Source organism: Eleutherodactylus coqui, chromosome 1 (genome assembly GCF_035609145.1).
Source record: "Eleutherodactylus coqui strain aEleCoq1 chromosome 1, aEleCoq1.hap1, whole genome shotgun sequence".
Taxonomy (NCBI): domain Eukaryota; kingdom Metazoa; phylum Chordata; class Amphibia; order Anura; family Eleutherodactylidae; genus Eleutherodactylus; species Eleutherodactylus coqui.
In genome coordinates this window covers 315,133,796-315,155,447 of record NC_089837.1, presented here as the reverse complement: position 1 = coordinate 315,155,447, position 21,652 = coordinate 315,133,796, and the positions used below count along the sequence as shown (strand labels likewise).

General features: G+C 43.3%; 1 protein-coding gene across 1 annotated transcript; it reads right to left on the bottom strand.

Annotated features, from left to right (window-relative positions):
* Nucleotides 1–4,759: 4,759 nt before the first annotated feature.
* On the bottom strand, nucleotides 4,760–15,477 carry ZBTB8B (zinc finger and BTB domain containing 8B). Its single transcript, XM_066592087.1, has 4 exons — nucleotides 15,382–15,477; nucleotides 11,148–12,082; nucleotides 8,834–9,012; nucleotides 4,760–6,806 (listed from the first exon to the last, which is right to left on the bottom strand). The coding sequence occupies exons 2-4, from the start codon at nucleotides 12,049–12,051 to the stop codon at nucleotides 6,519–6,521; spliced, it is 1,371 nt and encodes a 456-aa protein (XP_066448184.1). The 5' UTR covers nucleotides 12,052–12,082; nucleotides 15,382–15,477; the 3' UTR covers nucleotides 4,760–6,518.
* Between the last annotated feature and the right edge of the window lie 6,175 nt (nucleotides 15,478–21,652).

The window sequence follows — 21,652 nt, the reverse complement described above, 5'->3', positions numbered from 1 at the left end:
ACTCACTTGGCCGCCGGCTCCGGTCTGCGCATGCGCCGGCTGCGCCGCAGCCGGCACATGAAAGAGCTGGGGCCGCCAGGCGCGGGTGAGTACGCGCTCGTCCCTGCAGGCTCTCAGGTCGGGTCCCGTGGCGAGAATTCTCGCTGCCGGATCCGACCCGCTCGTGTGCAGGCGGCCTTAGGGCATTTTGACACACACCAGGATATTCCACAAGACACTGCAGAATACTACATCAAATGGGAAAATCTGCTGTGAAACCCACAGTTCTAACATGTTGACTTTGGCAAAGGTTGGAAAATGACTTAATTGTGGCCGCGCTTCCGTGCCAAAATTCGCATTTAGACGTGGATTTTGGTGTGAATTTTGAAAGCAGCATATTGTGCAGCACCTTGCGGAATATTCTAGCGTGTGGAAACGCACATATGCATAAAATAAACCTGACCCAGGTGTGCAGACAGGCCAAAACTGCTCGTTGAGTATATATAATGTACAGATTTACCATTATTATGTGCAAAAAATATACTGCTTAGGCTTCGCTCACATCAACGCTGCGAGTTCCGTTTTCCTGCTCCATTAAGAGAGCAGAAGAATGGAATTCATTGGCCAAACAGATCCATCTTATGACAGAACCCAATAGTTCCGTTTTTGTTCAGCCGAGCAGCATTTTACAGTTATGGAGACAATGCTGCCTTGTCTGGGCACTACAATTTCCACAGTGCACTACAGAACTACATATTTCCTATGGGCACTGAACCAGCAGGTCTCACACAGTGCAAAGTTTGTAAAATGTATACAGCTGTGGCTTGGAGGCTACAATCTTCCTGCTTAAATGCTTGTATGTATTTAAGGATCCTGCTCCTAAGGCTGCATTCACACAAACGTATATCGGCTCGATTTTCACGCCGAGTCGATATACGTCGTCCTGATCTGCGGGGGGGTGGGGGTGGAGGCTGGAAGAGCCAGGAGCAGGAACTGAGCGTAATATAAATACATAATACAGACATGTTACAGATGATATTACAACCACATATCAGCAGTATTTGGTCGTTATTCGCCTTCATGTATTATAAAATTAGCCCTCGGGCGAGTTCACACACAGTGGGGGAAAAAAAATCTGCATTGGAATAGTCATGTTGCAGATTTTCAAATCTGCTATAAAAAAGCGACAAATTTTCACTGAAGATTTAGTTTTTTACAATGTAGTGAGCCAAATCTGTGTGAAAAATCCATAACAGAATTATGTGCGGATTTAGGATAGGGCTACACTGCGACTTTGGCTGCATACGGTTGTACGACCAAAGATCGCCGATTAGTGCAGCAATATCACACTGTCACTAAACTCAATGGAGTTACAGCTTGCAGTGACCATGACTTTGCAATCGCAAAAAGTCCAAAGAGGCTGGAATTATTGCGTAACAGTCATGCCAACCTGTGACTCGCAGTGTGACTCCATTGAGTTCAATGACTGTGCTACATAGCAATCTTTGGTCGAATGTCCAAAGTCGTTGTGTCGCCCTAGCCTTACTCTGTGATGTCTGGACATACTTATAGAATCGTAGAGTTGAAAGGGACACATCAGGCGAAAATGCTGTGTAATTTCCGCACGGGAAACATTACAGTTTAAGCCATGCAGACAAGATTTTAAAAAATCTCGTCCACACGGTGCAAAAAAAAAAAAATCCACACGAAATCCGCAACAGAATTGACGCGCAGTGCAGATTTTAAATCAAAAGTATGTCAATTTATGCCACAAATCTTCAGTGTGGATACCACCTCTTCAAATGAGGGGGTGAAGTCCATACCAATTGGTGCAGATTTGCCAATGCAGAAAATCTGATATATGTGAACATACCCTCAGAGTATGCTCACAGATAGCAGATACACTGTATATTTTCAACCCAGATCCGTGGACAGAAAATCCAGAACATACTACAGATGCATCAAAGCAATCGATATTTTAAAGGGGTTGTGCAGCTTCTAGCTGTTTTCATGCTGAAATCCAAAGGCTCTGTACACTGCACAGTGGCTCAGGTTAGTACTGCAGGCCGAGTCCCATTCACTTTAATAGGACTCAGCCTGCAGTACCAACCTGGGCCACTGCGCAATGCACAGAGCTGTTTGCTTCCCAAAGCAAGACAGCTAGAAGTGGGACAACCCCTTTATGATCCACATACTGCGGAAATTGGCATGCATAACAGATTTTAAATTCACAGCATGTCAATCCATGGTGGAAGATTGTATTTGTGAACATATCCTGTAAAGTATATCATTCTAAAACAGTTTGAGCTTACTACCTGCTCCTTTGGACATTCACAGATCTTGGTCATTCCTCAGTTTCACGAAGTCTTTTTCTCAAATCACAACACACACATGCCGATTTGCAGGAAAACAATTCGGTTTATAACGGATCGCGTACTGAACATCCAGCCATATAAATCTTACAGCATTTTTAAAAATCTATTAAAATAACGTAGCTTTTATTCCATCTTCAAAAAAACTACAGTTCAGGAGCAAATGATAAAAAGACAGGAATGCTCTTAAGAGTTTTGAAACAGAAAAACAGTAAAAAGTACTACTCCAGTAGCAAATGCCCCTTAACACAGTTGAACCATAATTGGTCATGTGATCTATGAATTTAACCCATTGTTAACCACAAAAATCACTACGGAGACATTGTTACATTTTGAAAATGAAGATGGAATAAAAGATTTTTGAGAGCTGGAAAATTTATATTTCTGAATTGTATTAATCCGTTGCTGGAGCAGTAATCCCCCTTCCCTGCAACTCTTTACCATTTAGGCCTCTCTCACACAGCCGCTTTTTACCACGGCATTTTGAACACTGCGTTAATCGCAGTATAACGCTCCCATTGAAATCAATAGCGGCCTTGCAGACATGTGCTCGACCATGGCGCTGAATGGCGCTTTCAAACACCGTGATTTTCGAGCGCTGTCTGCTTTGTCAGTTTGGCATACCTCATCACCCATCACAATGATGGGGTGCGCTAAAACACGCTGCCGGCCCGAAAGTAAAATCACAGCAAAGTGCTGCGTTTAAAATTGCGGCGCTTTGCCGCGGTCATGTGTGAGAGCGGCCTTAGAATGATTGGATCCGGTGGTGGCGAGCTGGTTTGACCTTTTCTTTTATACCTCTGAACATCCACCAACTGTTTGGCAAACTGGCAGGTTCTTCACTCTGTGGTGCACTGAACAAATAAATGCCATGATTAACAGTTTCAAGTTTAAGGTCATGTTCACTCAGGGCCGATACGCTGCGGATTGAGTGCAAGGGATCTGCGTATAGCAACAAAGTAGAGCAGTTTTTAATAAAATCGCTTTCACACACTGAGGCAAAAATCTGCAGATAGCATCCTCATTTAAATACTAAGGCATTATAATCCCCAAGGGCTCTTCCATAATCTTAATATCTATCCACCCCTTTTGTATCTAAAAAATACATTTTCCACCTGGAACCTATTACCACTCTGTAGCAGCTGGAATTAAAGGGGTTGTCTAGGGTGGGCAAAACATGGCTGCTTTCTTCAAAACACAGCCCCACCCTTGTCCGTGGGTTGTGTCCGATACTGTAACTCAGCTACTCTTCACTTCAAATCAAGCAGAGCTGCAATACCACACACAACCCACGGACAAGGGTGGCGCTGTGTTTTGAAGAAAGCAACCATGCTTTTCTACCCCTAGAAACCCCTTCAGCCTAATTATGACAACAGCCCTTCCTAAGTGCCTTTATGCATTAAAACATGCAGATGTACTAGTCCCCCCCCCCCCGCCCCCCCCCCCCCCCCCGCTCCTTTTTCAACCTACTCACCCCATTATTGCTCCACTTTATTTGGAGAAATAGTGGACCTAAACTTTATAAGTCTATTTTATAAACACCCAAAGATCAGGCTGGGGCTGATGTTTTTATATATTTCCTAGCTGGGCAATTGAGATCTATTCAACCGTGGTAAATGGCTGATGAACGCCCAAATGCTGAGCGTCATCTCCTATATATTGTGAAATTTCATACTTTATGGCCAGTGTTAGAAAAACCTGTGACCCCTGAGGTTGGTGCTTACTTTACACAAACTTGCCAGGCAAGTGTGGCAACAAACTAAAACTTTGATACAATTCAAAGATATAATAGATGAATCCCCAGTGTGGAATAATCTTTCAGTGCAGCAGAAACTGAACTCACAAGACGCACAATTCTGTTCCAAACATGAGGGGACATACTTACAGGAGTGGTGTAGCTATAGGCGGTGCAGAGGATGCGGTTGCACCCAGGCCCAGGAGTCTTATGGGGCCCATAAGGCCTCTCTTCTCCATATAGGGAGCCTAGTACTATGAATAAAGCATTATAGTCTGGGGCCCTGTTACAGGTTTTTCATTGGGGTCCAGGAGCTTCAAGTTATGCCTCTGGGTATGGGTACAGGTAAAGGTGGGGGGACCTGAACTGAACTTTTGCACCCTGCTTAGAGCACTTGTTAGACTCCGGCATACCAAAATAGTTTGAAGACATTTGTAACTCATGATATCCCTAGAACAGCCTTCTATAAAATGTCTTCAATTAAGGGTGGCTTCCCGTGGATATATTTGCGCACACAAAGTTTGTGAGCACAATACACAGAGAATAGGAGCCAATGATTTCAGTGGGTGCATTCTCATTTTTGTTTTTGTGCATGTGCAAAAACCCCCACAGCATGCTCTATTTTAGTGCACTATGAGGGGGGGGGGGGGGGGGTGCGCACCAGATACCAGCATAATTGCGTATTGCACTGCGCAGTTTCACGGGAAAACACACATCTGTAACTAAATAAGCTACATAGCCTTTTAAATCATGGCACAGTTGTGTCTGGTGTCCATGTGAGATGTCCCTGTCAGCGCAAAAAAGTGCAGTAAAACACGCAAAAAACAAAAACACACAACATTCATGATGAAAATACGCCGCATTAAACGTGCACGTTTTTTGCGCAAAAAACCCATGTGAAGGCAGCCTAAGACATGCCTTAACCCTTTCACGACTGTAAGAGATTAAGTCAAATTGGTGTGCAGTTTGAGGACAAATCTGTCGCATAGTTTTAAAGAGTTAAACAGTCAGTTTGGGACAGCAAGCTTTTCCATCTCTTCATACCTGTTAATAGGTATATTGAGAAGCCAGGATCCGCTTCCATGCAAAATATACCCCTACAAAAGTTTGGTTGAATTAGTGCAATTCCTTTCTGACGCCACTAATGCCATGTGACTTACATTCATTACCGAACCCTTAACGAGAAAGTGAGGTGTTGACATGCGTTTGTATACCTGACAGGTTGTGTATTTGTAATACCGTGTCGGACCATGACACTTTGGATTTGTAGTTACAACAATTGTTTCAATAAACTGTTTAAAAAACGAACAATCTGCACAGAAAGTGACCTGAACGTACCTAAAGGACGTAAACACAGCCCAAAATATAGTAATAAGAATCCATTGACATAGTCTGCATTGTGGATTTTGTTGCGGATCTGCGGTGGATTTCACGCTGCTTAGAGGTGAAATCCGCAACATAAATATTCTGCGGAATTAAAATCTGCACTGCATGCAACTTTCTGGATGGATTTTCTGGCGTGTGTGAAGAAGATTTGTGCTACTGTACTATGCAAATCTATTGCAGAGAATCGGCAGCTTATCTGTCCCATGTGGACATACCTTAAAGTGAAGATATTCCCATCAGTTCCAAGTTGACGGTATTCGTACAATAGACAGTGGTTAGCACCAAGGGGGAAGTGTAATGTCGAAATTCATCTTTATCTTATGCAGAATGTCGAGAAATTCATACAACATTACAATCTGCCTAAAAGGTAAACTAATGATGTTATATATGTTATAATAAGAAAGGCCACCAGCTATCCAGAAATCACAGAATCCGTAGATGCCCATTTGACAATGATGGTGGTTGTATACAAATAGCTTTACAGAGGCACGGATTGTTTTTCTTACTCCATTAAATTACTAAAGGAACATTCATCTTATAAGACAGTTATTTGACCGCGTTCTAATTAGCACATCTGGTGCAGGCTGGGTGGATGCCTGCAAACCTTTGAAGATGTTAATACTTTACCTTTTTCCTGATGAAATGAATGAGAGTTGCACGTAGGACAATTTCAGTTGAACCTAAAGTGATAACAAGATACAGGCCGCGGTCCGTCTCGTTTGTGTTCAGCAGTTTGGTAACCAAGCTGTCTTGCAGGAATAGAATGGCAGGCCATTCTAGGAGATGCAACTTAAAACTAAAAAGGTCATGTAAATTGACATTGAATAACAAGGGGATTTAGTGCACAGCACTAACATAAAAAAGTGTAACGTAGAAAATGTTCTGCTGCTTCGGAACTAACAGCACTGTGCATATCCAAGAAGGCATGGGATCCGCTGACCACCAAGATGCTGAATAGTGGCAGAATAAGGACGGCATAAGCTTTCTAGCATGATGCTACTTAGGTGGCCTGTGTAAAGAAGTGGCAGCACGATCTCCTATGTACATCACATGAGTACCTCCCTGTGTATTTGTTCTTTATCCTCTACATCCTCCTCTGCCACTTCATTCTCATCACCAGACTCAATATAAATGGGCCAGTCTCCATCCCCCTCATACTTGTCCATGCTCTCTGATGCAGCTTCTGTGTGGCTTGGATGCTGAGAGTCGTCATTTGTAGTCGTGACACATGTGCAACTATCACACAAGCCAAAACGCCTCAAACCTGGAGACAAACTGCTGGTGAAAGTACGACGGCAACCTTTACAGATGATGGGACGGTTGGAGCGATGAACCTGAAAAGCAGAGTAGCATAGGGATTAGCGAAATTGTTATTGTAGGGAATAGATGTCACCTGATACGAATCCGGTGGGAGGTGAAAACTGCTTATTCAATGCTGCAAAAAAGATCACACTTGCCTAGTATAGAGCTTATACTAATTGCTACCTTTCCATAGCAGGTGACAATAGCATAAAAACCCAAAGGAATGCAAATTTATTTTTGGCTTCCTCTCTGCCCTCATCGGGTCATTATAGGAGCATTCTGCTGTCAGATTCACATGAAGGAGAGAGGACTCTCCCTAACATGTAGGAAACAATGGGATTTTTTGGGACTCACAGGTCTCCATCCAAGCGGAGTGTTGCACACCACACTCTCATAACTACACCCAAAGCACTACCAGCCGGGTATATATTCGGTATCTGCTCAAAATACAAAGTGACCCTCTAAATAAATCACCTAACCAAGCAGATTTAGAAGTTCACAACCACCACTTATGAAACATTTTGGCCTCATATCCACTCAAAAAATACAATCCGCGCAGAATCTGCTGCGGATTTCCGCGCGGATTTGCTTTAAATGGCAATTTTTTGCATGCAGATATCCGCACACATTGCTATCAATGTGATAGCAATGTTGCCAATCCGCGGCAAATAAAGCATGTCGCGTTTTTTCTCCCGCGCATGAAAAACGCACTTCTTTTAAAATGCCATCCGCGGGTGCAAAAATCAATTGAATGGACCGCGGATGGCCAATGATTCCCTATGGGCAAAATCCCATGCGGATTCCGCTGCGGAATTCGCAATTCCATTTACCCAGTGGACATGAGGCCTTTATGTTCGCCCAGCGAACATTGGGTCAATCTAGTGATCTTAATGTCCTTGTACCTATTCGATAGAAGACTTCAAACAAGTACCTTGTGTCTTTAGAAGTGTTGTTTTCTGCCAGGGTATTGACTCATTAGGTGAAGACTAAAGGCCCTTTTACACGGGCCGACAGTCTTTTAAATGACTGCACAAGCGCTGGCGTCACCGCTAAGGTCGCCATCGCTTGTGCAGAGCATTCAAATTGAAAGACTTGCTGCTGGATTGCGGGCTTCTCGTTCACTTCTCGCTCAACTCTTCACCCATATGGGAAGCACTGAGTGGGGAGCATTAACACAGGACAAGTAGCCAGTGAGTGCCAACAAAGTTTTTAAAGCTGACAGAAAAAAAAATCAGCTTAAACAACCACGAACTACAAGTGAGTGATTTTTTTAATTCACACTGAACAATTATCCTGTTTCCCTGAATATAAGACATACCCTGAAAATAAGACATAGCATGATTTTCCAGAATTTGAGGATGGGTATTGCTCAAATTCGTTCGTTTAAAAAAATTTTTGAGTGAGAATACTTACGTGTAAATGGGCCTTAAAGCCCAGGACCTTCGTCCTTGTCAGGGTAATTAACAAAAATAAACTATTAACTGTTCTATTTTTTTAAAAGCATTTTTACATTAGCAGTAGCATTTTTTCCCACATCTGCTTAAAACTTTTGCACTGTACTATGTAGCAACACATACTAAAGTACCATTAAAAAAATGAATATGTGGTACTCACCAATATCAGAATAGGCTTTTTAATCCAAAAAATGGGAAACGCATATAGGGTGCGTGAGCAAGCGCAAAGTTATGGGCCATTTACAAGTAACGATTATAACTCAAACTAATGAATTTGAGTGATAATCATTATGTGTAACTGCAAAAAAAAAAAAAACAGAACTATCGCTGCATCGCTGGCTTCTTGTTATGTGTAAACGCTCCCCATTCAGCGCTCCATATGGAGGATGAACCACTGAGTGAGAAGCCAGCGATTCTGCAGTAAGTCTTTCTGTCTAAAAGCTCTGTACAAGCGTCAACGACCTTAGCGGTGACGTCAGCACTCGTGCAGTAGTTTACACAACTATCATCCCATGTAAAAGGAGCATTAGGCAATGGGCATTTTGCATGATCTCACGCTTCTGTAAACTTTTCTTTGTTAATACCATAGAAACACTCGTACTTACTGTAAGCGAATGGCTGCGCAGGTGCTCCTGACGTGTAAACCTTTTGCCACAGATTTCGCATGGATATGGTCGCTCTCCTGTGTGTGAACGAATGTGACGCTTCAAAATGCCCTTTTGTTTGGCGGTATACGGACAGAAAGGACACTTGTGTAGTTTGATTGGAACCACTAAAACATCTCCTAGGAAAAAAATTGCGCACACTTATTATTTCTGCTTGAAAGAAGGTGGCTTTTTGTATATTTTCCTGTTATCTAGAATGTAGCGTAGCATTATCAAAGAAAAAGAAAACATTTTTACTGACAGCATAGCGTATGACTTTACCAATTTTATTCAACACAATAGAAAAAAATATCAGTTATGGTTCTTATTACCTATTGACAGTTTTCTGGCCCTAGAAAACTGTCAAACTTGCTTTGCACCAAATTTACTATGTATTTTAACTTGCTCAAAAAATGTGTGTCAAAATTCGGGTACAATTTTTGGCATAAACTAAGCCAACAAAAAGGTGGTCTAAACGTAAACTAGACAGTTTTAAAATTCCACAGATCTATCATTCAGCTACTATGATAAATCTGGTGCACTTTAAAACCGTCTAGTCTAGGTCTAAGGGCTCATGTCCACGGGCAAAAGAAGAATTAAAATCCGCAGCAGATTTTAACTCTTCTCCTGCCCGCGGATCCGCACCCCATAGGGATGCATTGACCACCCGCGGGCTAGATAAATACCCGCGGATGGTCAATAAAAGTGATTTTAAAAAAAATGGAGCATGAAAAAATCTGGACCATGCTCCATTTTCGTGCGGGTCTCCCGCGGGGACGGCTCCCGCGGGCTTCTATTGAAGCCTATGGAAGCCGTCTGGATCCGCGGGAGACCTAAAATAGGAATTTAAAAGAATTTACTCATCTGGAGCGGGCGGGGAAAGTCTTCTCTTCCTCACGGCCGGATCTTTCTTGCTTCGGCTCGGCGGATGTGTCCGGCGCATGCGCGCGGCACGTCTGCGACGTGTCGGCGACGTGCCGCCGGCGTGACGAGTTCATCCTCCGGCCGAAAAAGAAGATCCGGCCGTGAGGAAGAGAAGACTTTCCCCACCCGCTCCGGATGAGTAAATTCTTTTAAATTCCTATTTTAAGTGCTCATGTCCGCGGGGCAGGAGGGACCCGCTGCAGATTCTCCATGTAGAATCCGTAGCGGGCCTGATTTTCCCCGTGGACATGAGGCCTAAGGCTTCACGTTAATGGCACACACAGATTCCATGCAGTGAATCCCGCATGGAATCCAGCCTGCCCATAGCCAGTGAGCCATGCTTACCTGCAATTTCCCAGCAGCGGCGTCCACGCGGATCCCTCCACTTCCGGGTTCGCTGTATTGCACATGGCCCTCATGGACATACGCAGTACATTTTTAAAAAAATTTCCTGCTTTCCTGTGGATCCGCGGCACGTCCGCAGTATCAGCTGCAGGTGTGCTGCGGATCGGACAGCTTCCATTGACTTCAATGGAAGCCGCATGCTGCAATTGGTTTTCTGGACCAAAAAGGTCCGCAAATAAAATCTGCATGCTTTAATCCATTTGCGGAGGCCCATGCATCTCTATGGACGGCTTGATTTGTGGATCTGCCGCGAGGATTCTGCAAATCAGGTTTGCCCGTAGACATTGGACCTAACTTTTAGACAACAAGAAATTCCATGCAGGAAAAAGTGTAATCCACACTTGCTTGCAGAGTAAAATTTGTAATCTTCCTTTATTTAGGCATATATTAAAATTGTCAGGTATCTCCAACCAGACGCGTATCGGCTGCACAGAGCCTTCATTGGTACCACATGGACGGGTGCAATATGAGGCCGAGACACGTGAGTTTCATCCGCGGATGTGAGGAGTTTTTCATGCAAAACCGCCTCGCATCACTTCTCTGAAATTCCGATCCTCTGGCGCCTGTTTCACGGGCATCGGAGGATCGGTAAGCGTTTCCCATTGATTTCAATGGGAAACATAACATCGCACTTGCATGCGCAAGTATTTGACTGTCCTGTTGAAAATAATGGCCCATGCATTCCGAGGGAAAAACTAGGACATGTAGTGATTTTATTACCTCGCAGGATAAAAATAAAAAGGAAAAAAAAAAAAAATTAAAAAATAAAAATCGCTCATGTGTATGACTCCACTAAAAAAATGGAGTTCATATTCACGCAAGTTGTGTGCATTTCGCAACGCACAAAACTTGCACCAGATTCATGTTTGTGTGAATGTAGCCTCAGACTAATTCTCAAAAATGCTGTAAGAAATCAGAGAAGAAGCATTACTATAGGTTTTATTACCTGTATCCTCACCATACCAGTCACCTTGAATATCCATCATGGAGCTCATTGAAACATTTGCTTCCTCTTGTCGGGACTCAAAGTCACGAGGAAAATGATGAGCACCGTCCTCTTTCCTCTGGGCAGAGCTATTACGTAAAAGCGCCTCTAAAAATTGCTTCATGTGATAATTATTACATGATATGTCCATTCCTGGGCCACCTTGAGGACTTTCTTCTCCTTGCTCCCGACCCTCCTGCATCTGATATGGCTGAAGACCTTCAGTTACTTCCACCACATCAGAGTCAAACTCTTCTTTAGGTTCCATTACTTTGGTTGGACTTTTTTCTCCCGGAGAGGCTACACTTGTAGGTTCCTTTACCATCATTTCTACTGAGTTGCAGCTACTACAATCCCCACATGGGGGATCTTTCTGGCAACTTTCCCGAGTTGATTTGTCCGGTACTGAACCGACTGCACCTCTTCCGCCGCTCAGACCATCACTACCACTATCTGCTTGTCCAAAGGAACTCTCCCTTTCTATTTTCCTGCAGATGTCAAGTGAAGATCGTATGTACGCCTTACAGAAGTTGACTACGTCGGTCATCTGGAGGTAGCTTGCTGCACTCATAACTTCAATTACATTTTCCCCACACAGGTTTAGCTTTCCCGAGTATAGGAAATCTAGGATGGTTGAGAAGGCCTCAGATGTCACAATGTCTAGGGAAGCAGTACTGTGTCTTCCACTGTCTTGGATGTAGTGGACTAACATGGCCCGGAAATAACCACTGTTGGCAAACAGAACATTTCTATGAGCTTTAAATATGCGACCTTCTACAATGATGCTGCAATCACAAAAGAAATCCCTTTTACGCTGCTCATTCAGCTCTCCAAGGAGCTTGGTGTAATATGATGGCATCTCCATGACTCCAAGACAGCTAACGATTTCTAGGCACCTGCAAAACAACCTCTGTTAGAGAAAAACCAGGTACAAAGCACTCTTCAAACAATCCAAGACATTAGAAAGAGATTTACCAATCTACAGTTATACTTTAGCCATATTTGCTGGGTGTTTTCTTGTATTTTTGCCCAATATTGTATTTAGATTTTTTTAAGGATGACCATAAATATACATACATTCTTAATTACAAACATTTCACATACAAAAGAGGAAATTTACTAAACACAGCAGTTGTGACACCGAGTTTAGTAAGATTTAGGCCGCCTGCAGTCAAGCGGGTCGGATCCGGTGGCAAGAATTCTCGCCGCGGGACCCGACCCGTGCGCCTGCAGAGACGAGCGCGCACTCACCCGCGCCCAGCGGCCCCGGCTCTTTCAAGTGCCGGCTGCCGGCACATGCGCAGGCCGGAGCCGGCGGCCGGGTGAGTGACGTTTCTGTGTGAGGCTCTGCGAGCCCCGCACAGAAATAGGACATGTCGCGGTTTGTTTGCCGCGCGACATTTCGCGCGACCAAACCGCGGCCGTCTGCATAGGAGTGCGTATTGTAATGCACTCCTATGCAGGCTTTCAGTGGCGGAAATCCCGCGGGAAATCCCGCCGCGGGATGTCCGCCCGTGTGCAGGCGGCCTTAGGCCGCCTGCAGACGGCCGGGTCGGATCGGACTGCGAGAATTCTCGCAGTGGGACCCGACCCAAGCGTCTGCAGAGAGCAGCGCGGGCACTCACCTGCTCCTGTGGCCCCGGCTCTTTAATGTGCCGGCTGCCAGCATGCGCAGAGCGGGGTCGGCGGCCGGTGAGTGACGTTTCTGCGAGCCCCGCAAAGAAATAGAGCATGCTGCGATTTGTTTGCCGCACAAGATTTCGTGCGGCCAAATCGCGACCGTCTGCATAGGATTGCGTTTGTCAACATAATCCTATGGCAGCTTCTAGGGGCGGAAATTCCACGGGAAATCCCGCCGCGGAATTTCAGCCCTTCTGCAGGCGGCCTTACCCACAGCACACAGTGTGCTGAATACTTGAGGAGGTGCTTGCTTTTAGTGCATCCAGGCGCCTTCTCAGAAATGCATGCCAGGTCCAACCTGGTGTAAATTACTAATAAATCTGTCAGTCCAGTGTGACCATGCCTCCTCAAAAACCCGCCCACTTTCTGGAAAAGCGTCAGAGTCGGTTCAGAACGCTAAAAAGTCCCAAATTTTCACACAAATACTCGTTTTGCAAAAGCTGCAATTTTTTGACACCATGAAGTAGCATAACAGCTTTCATAGATGTGCCCCACTCTTTCTTATAGACTTCTCCAATAACTTAGTTTATGGTGCTGTTCCGAGGATTCATGTTCCTCTTAACTTTAGATTGATTATTATGCCTAGGGCTCAAACTGTGCCCCATTCAGTTTTTTTTTTAAACAGATTTGTTATAGGCTCTAAAACTGAGAAAATATTTAAAAGGTTTTCCTACTAAATGAAAGTATCTGACCCCCAGTTATCATGAGAACAGGCATCCTGAAAGTCTCCAAATAGAGAGGTGTTCATTCATGCACACTACCCCTCCATTCAGTTCAATTGAATTCCTGGAGATAGAGACAGAAGGCTGCTTGAATTCTCTCCGCTGTCATCCCCCGCTGTCCTCTTTGCTCGGTTCTGTCATCCTCCGCTGTCAGTGCTGTGTAAGTAGGAGCTGTGATTGGATCCAGCGCCGGCCAATCACAGACGGTGCTCGATCATTCACAGCCAATCCAGCTGCTTTAGAATTCTCCCTGCTCGACTTTCAAATCCCCTGCTGTCAGTGCTGTGTAAGTAAGTGCTGTGATTGGATCGAGCGCCAGCTGTGATTGGCTGGCGCTCAATCCAATCACAGCGCTTACTTACACAACACTGACAGAGCCAAGCAGAGAGGAGGGCGGGGGATAACAGCAGGGAGAATTCAAGCAGCTTGTCACACAGACACAGACGCCCGCTGGGAGGGGAGTATGGAGGGTTTTTTTTTAAGCCTTCCCTGACTTAAATATAAGCCAAGGGGGACTTTTTAAGCACAAAAAAATGTGCTGACAAACTAGGCTTATACTTGAGTATATACAGTACTTTAACAGACTTGAAAAAATTCTCTTCATGGAGGTTTTTTTTTTACCCAGTACATACTGGAGTATAGCTTGGCTTATACTCGAGTCAGTAAGTTTTCCCAGTTTTTTGTGGGGAAACTTATTGTCTCGGCTTATACTCGGGTATATACAGTATCTTGCGCAGTCCTAGCCCAAGCCCCTTTTTTGTATAACTAAAATTAACTGTACTCTTCTCCTGTGCTTAGAACGTTTAACATCTGCATGGTTAACCTGCTCCAAATCAGTTGTATTCAGCATATCAGCTGAAAGTCTATTCTCTAGAATGCTTAGTCAAATATTTCAGCATCTTTACAAATGTAACATTTGACCCAAAATAAAAGTATTGAGAGCTGGTTATACAGGGTAAGGAGCAACAATTGTATTAAGCATACCATAAAAACGTCTTACCCTGATCTCCAATAGCTTTCCTTTTTGATTTCTACAACAGAGCCTTAAGGCCCTTTTACATGTAACGATTATTGCTCAAAATTTGTCCAAAATGGCTGAAAATGAATGATAATTGTTACATGTAAACGCGGACAATGTGCACTTTTTGTTTGAACAATGGATTTTAGTTCACTTAAAATCCATCGCTCAGCCGCTAAAAGACTGAGCAAATACATTCATTTGAATGTATTTCGCTCATCTTTCAATATACCCCAGATGTTTTCCCTGCGGCATGTTTACACTAGCCAAGAGGAGAACAATGAAATGTGCCAGCAGCTGTTTGCACAACTGGGAGTGTGTTTAAACAAATGCTGGGGTCAGCAAACAACTCCTGGAGGTGCTTTTACATGCAAATGAGGATGATAAAGTGTTAATGGCCATTAACTCTATGCAAATAGATCGCTAAATCTTTCAGCTGTTTGAAATATTATCTTTAGGGCCTTTACATCCAGGAGTTCTGGTGATGATATCAACAGACCCACCAGGAAAGAGAAAGAATGCTTTACCTTTTTCTTAGTTTATTACTTTAGTGTAAACAAGTTAATCTCTTCAATATTCAGGAGTTTTCGGCTATGTAGTGAGGTGCACCTGAAAAGGTGGATTTTTTCTTTTCTTTCCATGTATTATTTTCACATTCAGTTTTCAATTTGCAACTAAAAATCATCTATGAACCCAGGATAAAAATAAATAAATCTTAGAAAACTGTTCAGTTCTGTAACTGAAACATTTCTGCACTTTTCCTTAGTACACTTACCTTTAACTGGTATGTGGAGTCAAGAGAGGCCTGTTTAAGCAGATTTGCAACAGTACCTTGGCAAATCAACAAAGCAGAAGTGCACAGGACTATGCAGCAGCCTCTCCAAGGACCATACGTAAGAGATCTTGTCTGCTGATGAGGCCTGAAGAACAGAACATTTATTTTAAAACGTTACCGTAAATATTGCTGAATAAAATTCCATTATGTGTTATATCGGTCATACTGCATCATATTTTACAATATTGCATTGAGAGTGCTCACATTCTCTAACCTACAAACCACTTCTGTTATAATACTTGAATTCACATAGCCTGATGTTGGAGTATAGTGTTATTAGGCTATGTTCACATCACTGTTTTGCTTTCTGTTCTCCTTAAATGGAAAAACAAAAAGGCCTGATCTGTCCCATGACGGAACCAAACTGCGCCAGATGGACCTCATTGACATAATGGGGTTTGCTGGCTTCCGTGATGCCCCCTGGCATTTTCCTGGATAGATCTGCGCAGGAGTTCTGAATGGAGCCTCTGATGCAAATATGAACAGCTAAAATAGCTGCCAGAAGTGACACATGTATCCATTTGAGTTTTATTTGCTATATAGTTGATAACCAATGGAAGTCAATTTGCATATATTAAAAAAAAAAACATGGTGCATCCTGTGATAATAGGATAATGAGAGACCTCATGAAGACTGATGCCTTTGTTAAATAATAGGGTTTGTCACTACCAGTTAGGTTGTATTCACCATTTGAGGCCTCCATCACAAATCCGGTTCAAAATGCTGGACAAAATAGTGCTACATGCTGTGCCATTTTGTCCAGTACAATGTCTGGCGGCATCATGGAAACCTGATGGACCCCATTATAGACAACGGTGTCCGTCACCTGCCATCCGTGTCCAGGATATACTGGATCCGTAAAACACCACAAGGCCCACAATTTTTTCCCCCCATTTTCTGGCATAAACTGTGCCAAAAATAGGTGCAAATTATTGTATACCTCAAAATTGTGCAAAGATTTTAAATTTTTTTCTTGCCTCAGCCACCAAACTTGGAAAGTGACATGAAAGTGTTGATAAATGCGGACTATAGGATCTTGCTCATGACTGGACCTCTTGAACAGTTGGTAGAAGATGCTACTCGCACCCTCTCCTGCGTAGATGCTTTGCAGAAAAAGCTTCGGGCATCACACAGTTGCCTTGGCAATAGTACCACACGATCTGCCGGCTGTGTCTCCTGCCTTCAGATAACAGATTCTAGCAAAAGACACAGCAAGGGCGATCCATATAGGAACTATTGTTTCAATAAAAAAAAAAATTTCAACAGTTTAAACAATTTCAAAAGTTAAGTTTAATTTACACTTTAAAATCACAGAAAAACCAATCCACATGAAATCTGTGCCACAATTAACCTGCTGTGCGGATTTTAAATCTGCAGCATATCAACAGTTTGTTTCAGATTTTCAACACAGGTTTCACGCTTTGCAACAAAAAGGTTAAAAAACTATAGCAATTCTGCACTGAAATACGAGACTAAAATTGCACCATTTGGTATGTTTTTCTACCATTGTGAATTTTCTACAGATGGGAACATCGCCCAAGGGAATTTTGCTGCAGCTTCACTGCAGATCTAATTCTGCTACACCAAAAGGTGTGAAGATCTGCAGAAAGAATTGACATGCTGCAGATCTGAAATTATACACCGCAGGTCAATTTCCACACCGATTCATCCTCAGCGTGTGGGTAAGATTTGTTAAAACCGCAACCACTGTGCTACTATTACACTGCGCATTTTTTGTGCGTATATTCAGGTAAAATATCCACAGTACAAGCTATTTTTGAACATAACCTAAAGGTTTCTAAAATGCTGCCACTTCACAAAAATTGTGTGTGCGTGTCATGGACCTATACTTGTTCAACGATTATTATAACCTAAAGTGTACTTGAACACAATGTATTCTGAAAAGTCATTTGAAAGTTCATGAGAAAAGCATCATTTCTTTTATATGACTTGTATCCTGTTTTTTTTTTTTTAATACAGTTTTCCTCTCTGTATGCACCACCTTTAATTCTCAGTTCACTCTGAGCTAGTGGGTAGAGACTAGTTGCTGTGATGTCTCCTATACAATGCACATAGACAGTAGAGCAGATTTTGCCCCCTATTACTATCTTTCATATACAAGGCTAGAGAAGCAGCAGCAGCAGCATGTACAACAATATGCAGAAGTAATGAGCAGTGTAGATGTGAATCCAGTAGCTGTCGGGAGGGATATCATCAGTCCTAAGGCCCCCTGTCCATGAGTGTTGCGGTATCCCTCGGCAGACCTCCGCCGCCTGGGAGCAGGAGCCGGCAGACGGATCTCCGTTGTCAGCCTATCTGACAGATAGGCTGTGGAGAATCGTGGCTATTCGCAGCATGCTGCGAATTGCCGGCCGCAAGCGGAGAATCGCAATGATCCTCCGCTATGGACAGGGGGCCGGCACTTTCCATAGCAACGCTATGGAAAGCTTCAGACAGCGTGATTCGCCGGCGCAATCAAGCCCATGAACAAGGGGCCTTAAACAGAGCACCTTGGAGGTGAATGAGGAGGCTTATAATGTCATGCATGCTCCTCTGGGAAATATATGCAAATAAGGAAGATGGAACAATACTTCTGCAGCGCCACCTATTGAATAGCAGCATCCCTGCAAATCAATGTCCGACTCTTTACACAGGTATTTAGACAATTATTGTTCATTTTCGCTTATTTGAATGATTTTTTTGAACTAATCATTCAGTGTAAATGGGCCTATATATGAGCAGCATGTAATCTGATCTGTCAGCGGGCGGCTAGTCCTTTTTGTCTACCAAAATGGATTTTAGCAATTTTTCAGAGTGAGTAAACAGTATAAGTGGGGAGGGGTGTGTGTGTGTGTGTCTGTGTGTGTGTGTGGGGGGGTTAGACTGAAAAGTGGAGAAAGAAATTTTTGTTTTTCTGATAAGACATATTACATTTTCTTGTACCATTAATACCACCTGTACTATTGATTTATGCAGTTTATTAAAAAAAAAAAAAGGTTATCGACCATGTAAACTACTTTGCTTCTACCAATCTCTGAAATCAGCTACAGGCCGCCTGCACACTGGCAGATTTGCCTCTGGTGTCCACAGCAAATACCACCCATAGCATGCTATGGCAAAATTTCATGATCACGATCGGAAATCAATTGCAATTTTCCGCTCGCAGAGGAGAAATCGCAGCATGCTGAAGTCAATGGAAGCCGTCCATCCCACGGCCCTTCCACAATCATCATTGCGGAAAAGTCGCGGGATCTGAGATATCACCTAGCGACGGTGCGGCCTATTCTGTACTACGGATGTGAACTGGCCAGCACATCCGCAGAACAAAATAGAAGACACTGAACAGGTACACGGGGGTCACTGGCCGGGCACAGAGTTGGTTTCCGCTGCAGAATTTCACGAGGAATCCGACCCACCCGTGTGCAGGCGGACATAAGATCAGTAGATATGTGGGCAAATCTTTGTTTTGTTTTTTAAAAAACAAAGCAATCGTAATCATTGGGAGGAAAAACTGAAGGAAGCGCAGGCGTAAACAGGCCCTAATACTGCAAATTTATTTTCTAGATTTTCTTGAGTGCATTTGAATATAAGTATTACTTGTAGCCAAAGGAAATGAACACATGGTGCATTGTTTCCAAAACACAAGAGGTAATAACCTTGTAGAAGCATTTTGCTCTTTAACCACCATCCAAAACATGTTTCAGTCTAAATACTGACAAAGAGAAAAGGCCCATTTAGACAACGATTATCGCTCAAAATTCGCTCAAAATCATCTTTTGAGAGATAACCGTTGCGTCTAAACGCGCAGCCATCGCGCACTATTCGTTCATCAGTGACTTCCTGCAACCGTCCATAGACATGATAGGTTAAAGGATTCGTACCTGCCCATAAGCGGAAATCACCTGTGATTTTCCGCTTGTGGGGGAGAATCGCAGCATGTTCTAATTTATGCGTGAAATAAATAAATAAATAAATAAAATCACATGGACGGCTTTCATTAGTGTCAATGGAAGCTGTCTGTCCAACGATACTCCACGCAGTGGGCACAACAGGAATCCACGTCATAGCCCAGCGTCAGGGCGTCATATGCTGCTCTGGCGGATCCGGATCCAGACAGGTGAGTATCGGGTCTCTGGGGGAGGGAGGTGGGGGAACGGTTCTCCGCAGTTCAGCCCATCTGACAGATAGGTTGACCGCTGAGAATCGGGGCATTTTGCAGCATAGTGCGAATTGCCAGCCACGAGGGGAGAATCGCAATGATTCTCCGATTGTGGACACGGGGTCGGCGCTTTCCATAGCAACGCTATGGAAAGCTTCAGCCGGCGTAATTTGCCGGCGATTTACCGCCGGCGAAATCACTGCCGTGGCCAGGGGGCCTAAAGGGGGTTTCCAGTTGTAAACCATTGATGGCCTATCTACAGGATAGGTAATTAGTAGTAGATCTGCAAAGAGTCTGTCACCAGGGACCCCCACCAATCAGTTGTTCTCTGAACTGATGTACCTGTGCACCAAACATTTTTGTCAAATATGTTGGCGCTATAGAAATAAAGATTATTATTATTGCAGGTAGCAGAAGGCTCCATTCCCTCTGCAGTGGCAAGGCTTGGTATTAGAGGTAAAGTTCTCATTTATTTCAATAGGAATCACGGCGACACTGTAGTGGTGGTGGCTAACAATCACAGCGGTCCAGCCTCAGCGATTGCTGTGATAGGTCAGTCAGAACTGACCAATCAGAGCACAGCAGCCCAAATCCACATTATTTAGAATGCGAGCTCTATCTCCAACCACCGCAGCGTGTTATTGGTGGTTGCAGAAAGAGGGCTGAGGGGAGAATTGTGTCTAAAAGATATAAACACAATTCTAAGTGCCAAAGGTAAAAAATACCCATAGGCATTATCCCCTAAAATATAATATAAATACTTTATTATTCCAAAAAGACAAAGACAACATTGAATGATAAGTAAAATAAAGTGGTAAACGGTGCTAGCAATGACCAACAGTTAGTATTGCGTGTGCAATTGTGCATATACACATTAAAACATAGCCCTGGATAGCCATCTTCCAAAAGCCTATGTGGAAATTAATAAGTCAGCACCACCAAAACCCTATTAAAATCTGATCTATAGCCACCTCGACATGTTTTGTCTTGCGGCGGTCCTCAGGGGGAACAAGAAACAGGGCTACAGCAGTGTAGTGTAGTTAGTCAGTGTAGTGTCAGCGTATCGAAAAAGAAAAAGAAAAAAGAAAGAAAAGTTCCTGCTGTGTTCCCATTCCATTGTCACCCATCCTGTCATTAGTCAGTGTAGTGTCAGCATTTCCGTCAGTGTAAGAAAAAAAGAAAAAAAAAAAAAAAAAAAAGATCCTACTGTGTTCCCAACACCATCAAAAATTAATTTTGTACTTTTTTGGGTTCATAATAAATTTATACATTTATGCTTATGCAATAATCGTGTCTGGGTCAGACTCAGCTAGTAAGGATGACCCTACTTTTCTGACATTACCCTCTCCATCATCAAGTGAGTCTGAACCCCTGTAACTCTGAGAAGGCATCTAAGGACTGCCACTTCAGAGGAGCCCAATACATTTGAGGCTCGGTGGATTACCCCAGAAAATTTTAGATCCCAGATCCCTGACTTTATTGGGAACTCATGGAAACAATTTAATAGAACAGGGGTCAGATGAGTGTACTTTTAGTTTTTGGGGAAGGGATGATTTTATTGCTCACATTGTTACTCAAACAAAATGTATATGTCCAGAATTTCATCCGAGAAAACCCTAACTCTAGTTTTGCAAAACCCCACAAACTGATGCATCAGAAATCTCAAAATTTGGGGGCATTATATAATGTATAGGGCTAGTAAAGATGCCGAGCATTAGGGCCTACTGGAGCACAGATATTTTATACCACGCCCCAATGTTCCGAATGGCGATGTCAAGGATGCATTTTGAAGCGATCACAAAATTCCTGCATTATAATGACAATATGCAGTGCCCATCCAGCGATGACCCCAAATAAATATACACACACACAGGAAAACAGGTCAGTAATAGATAGTATTAATGCTAAGTTTGCCTAGGCATACACCCCTAAGAAAAACATTTCTGTAGAGGAGTTCCTAGTCTATTTCAAAAGGGAGGCTTCAATTCCGCCAGTACCTGCCCAGTAAGAGGGCACAGAATGGCGTGAAAATGTACAAGCTGTGTGAGAGTA

What these genes read in the sequence shown, in the direction of transcription:
- ZBTB8B (XM_066592087.1), bottom strand. Translation starts at nt 12,051, where the DNA reads ATGGAGATGCCATCATATTACACCAAGCTCCTTGGAGAGCTGAATGAG. An exon ending in CTGGTATGGTGAGGATACAG is followed by an intron (nt 9,013 to 11,147) that starts GTAATAAAACCT and finishes TTTTTTTCCTAG; the next exon opens with GAGATGTTTTAGTGGTTCCA. An exon ending in TGCGCAGCCATTCGCTTACA is followed by an intron (nt 6,807 to 8,833) that starts GTAAGTACGAGT and finishes TCTGCTTTTCAG; the next exon opens with GTTCATCGCTCCAACCGTCC.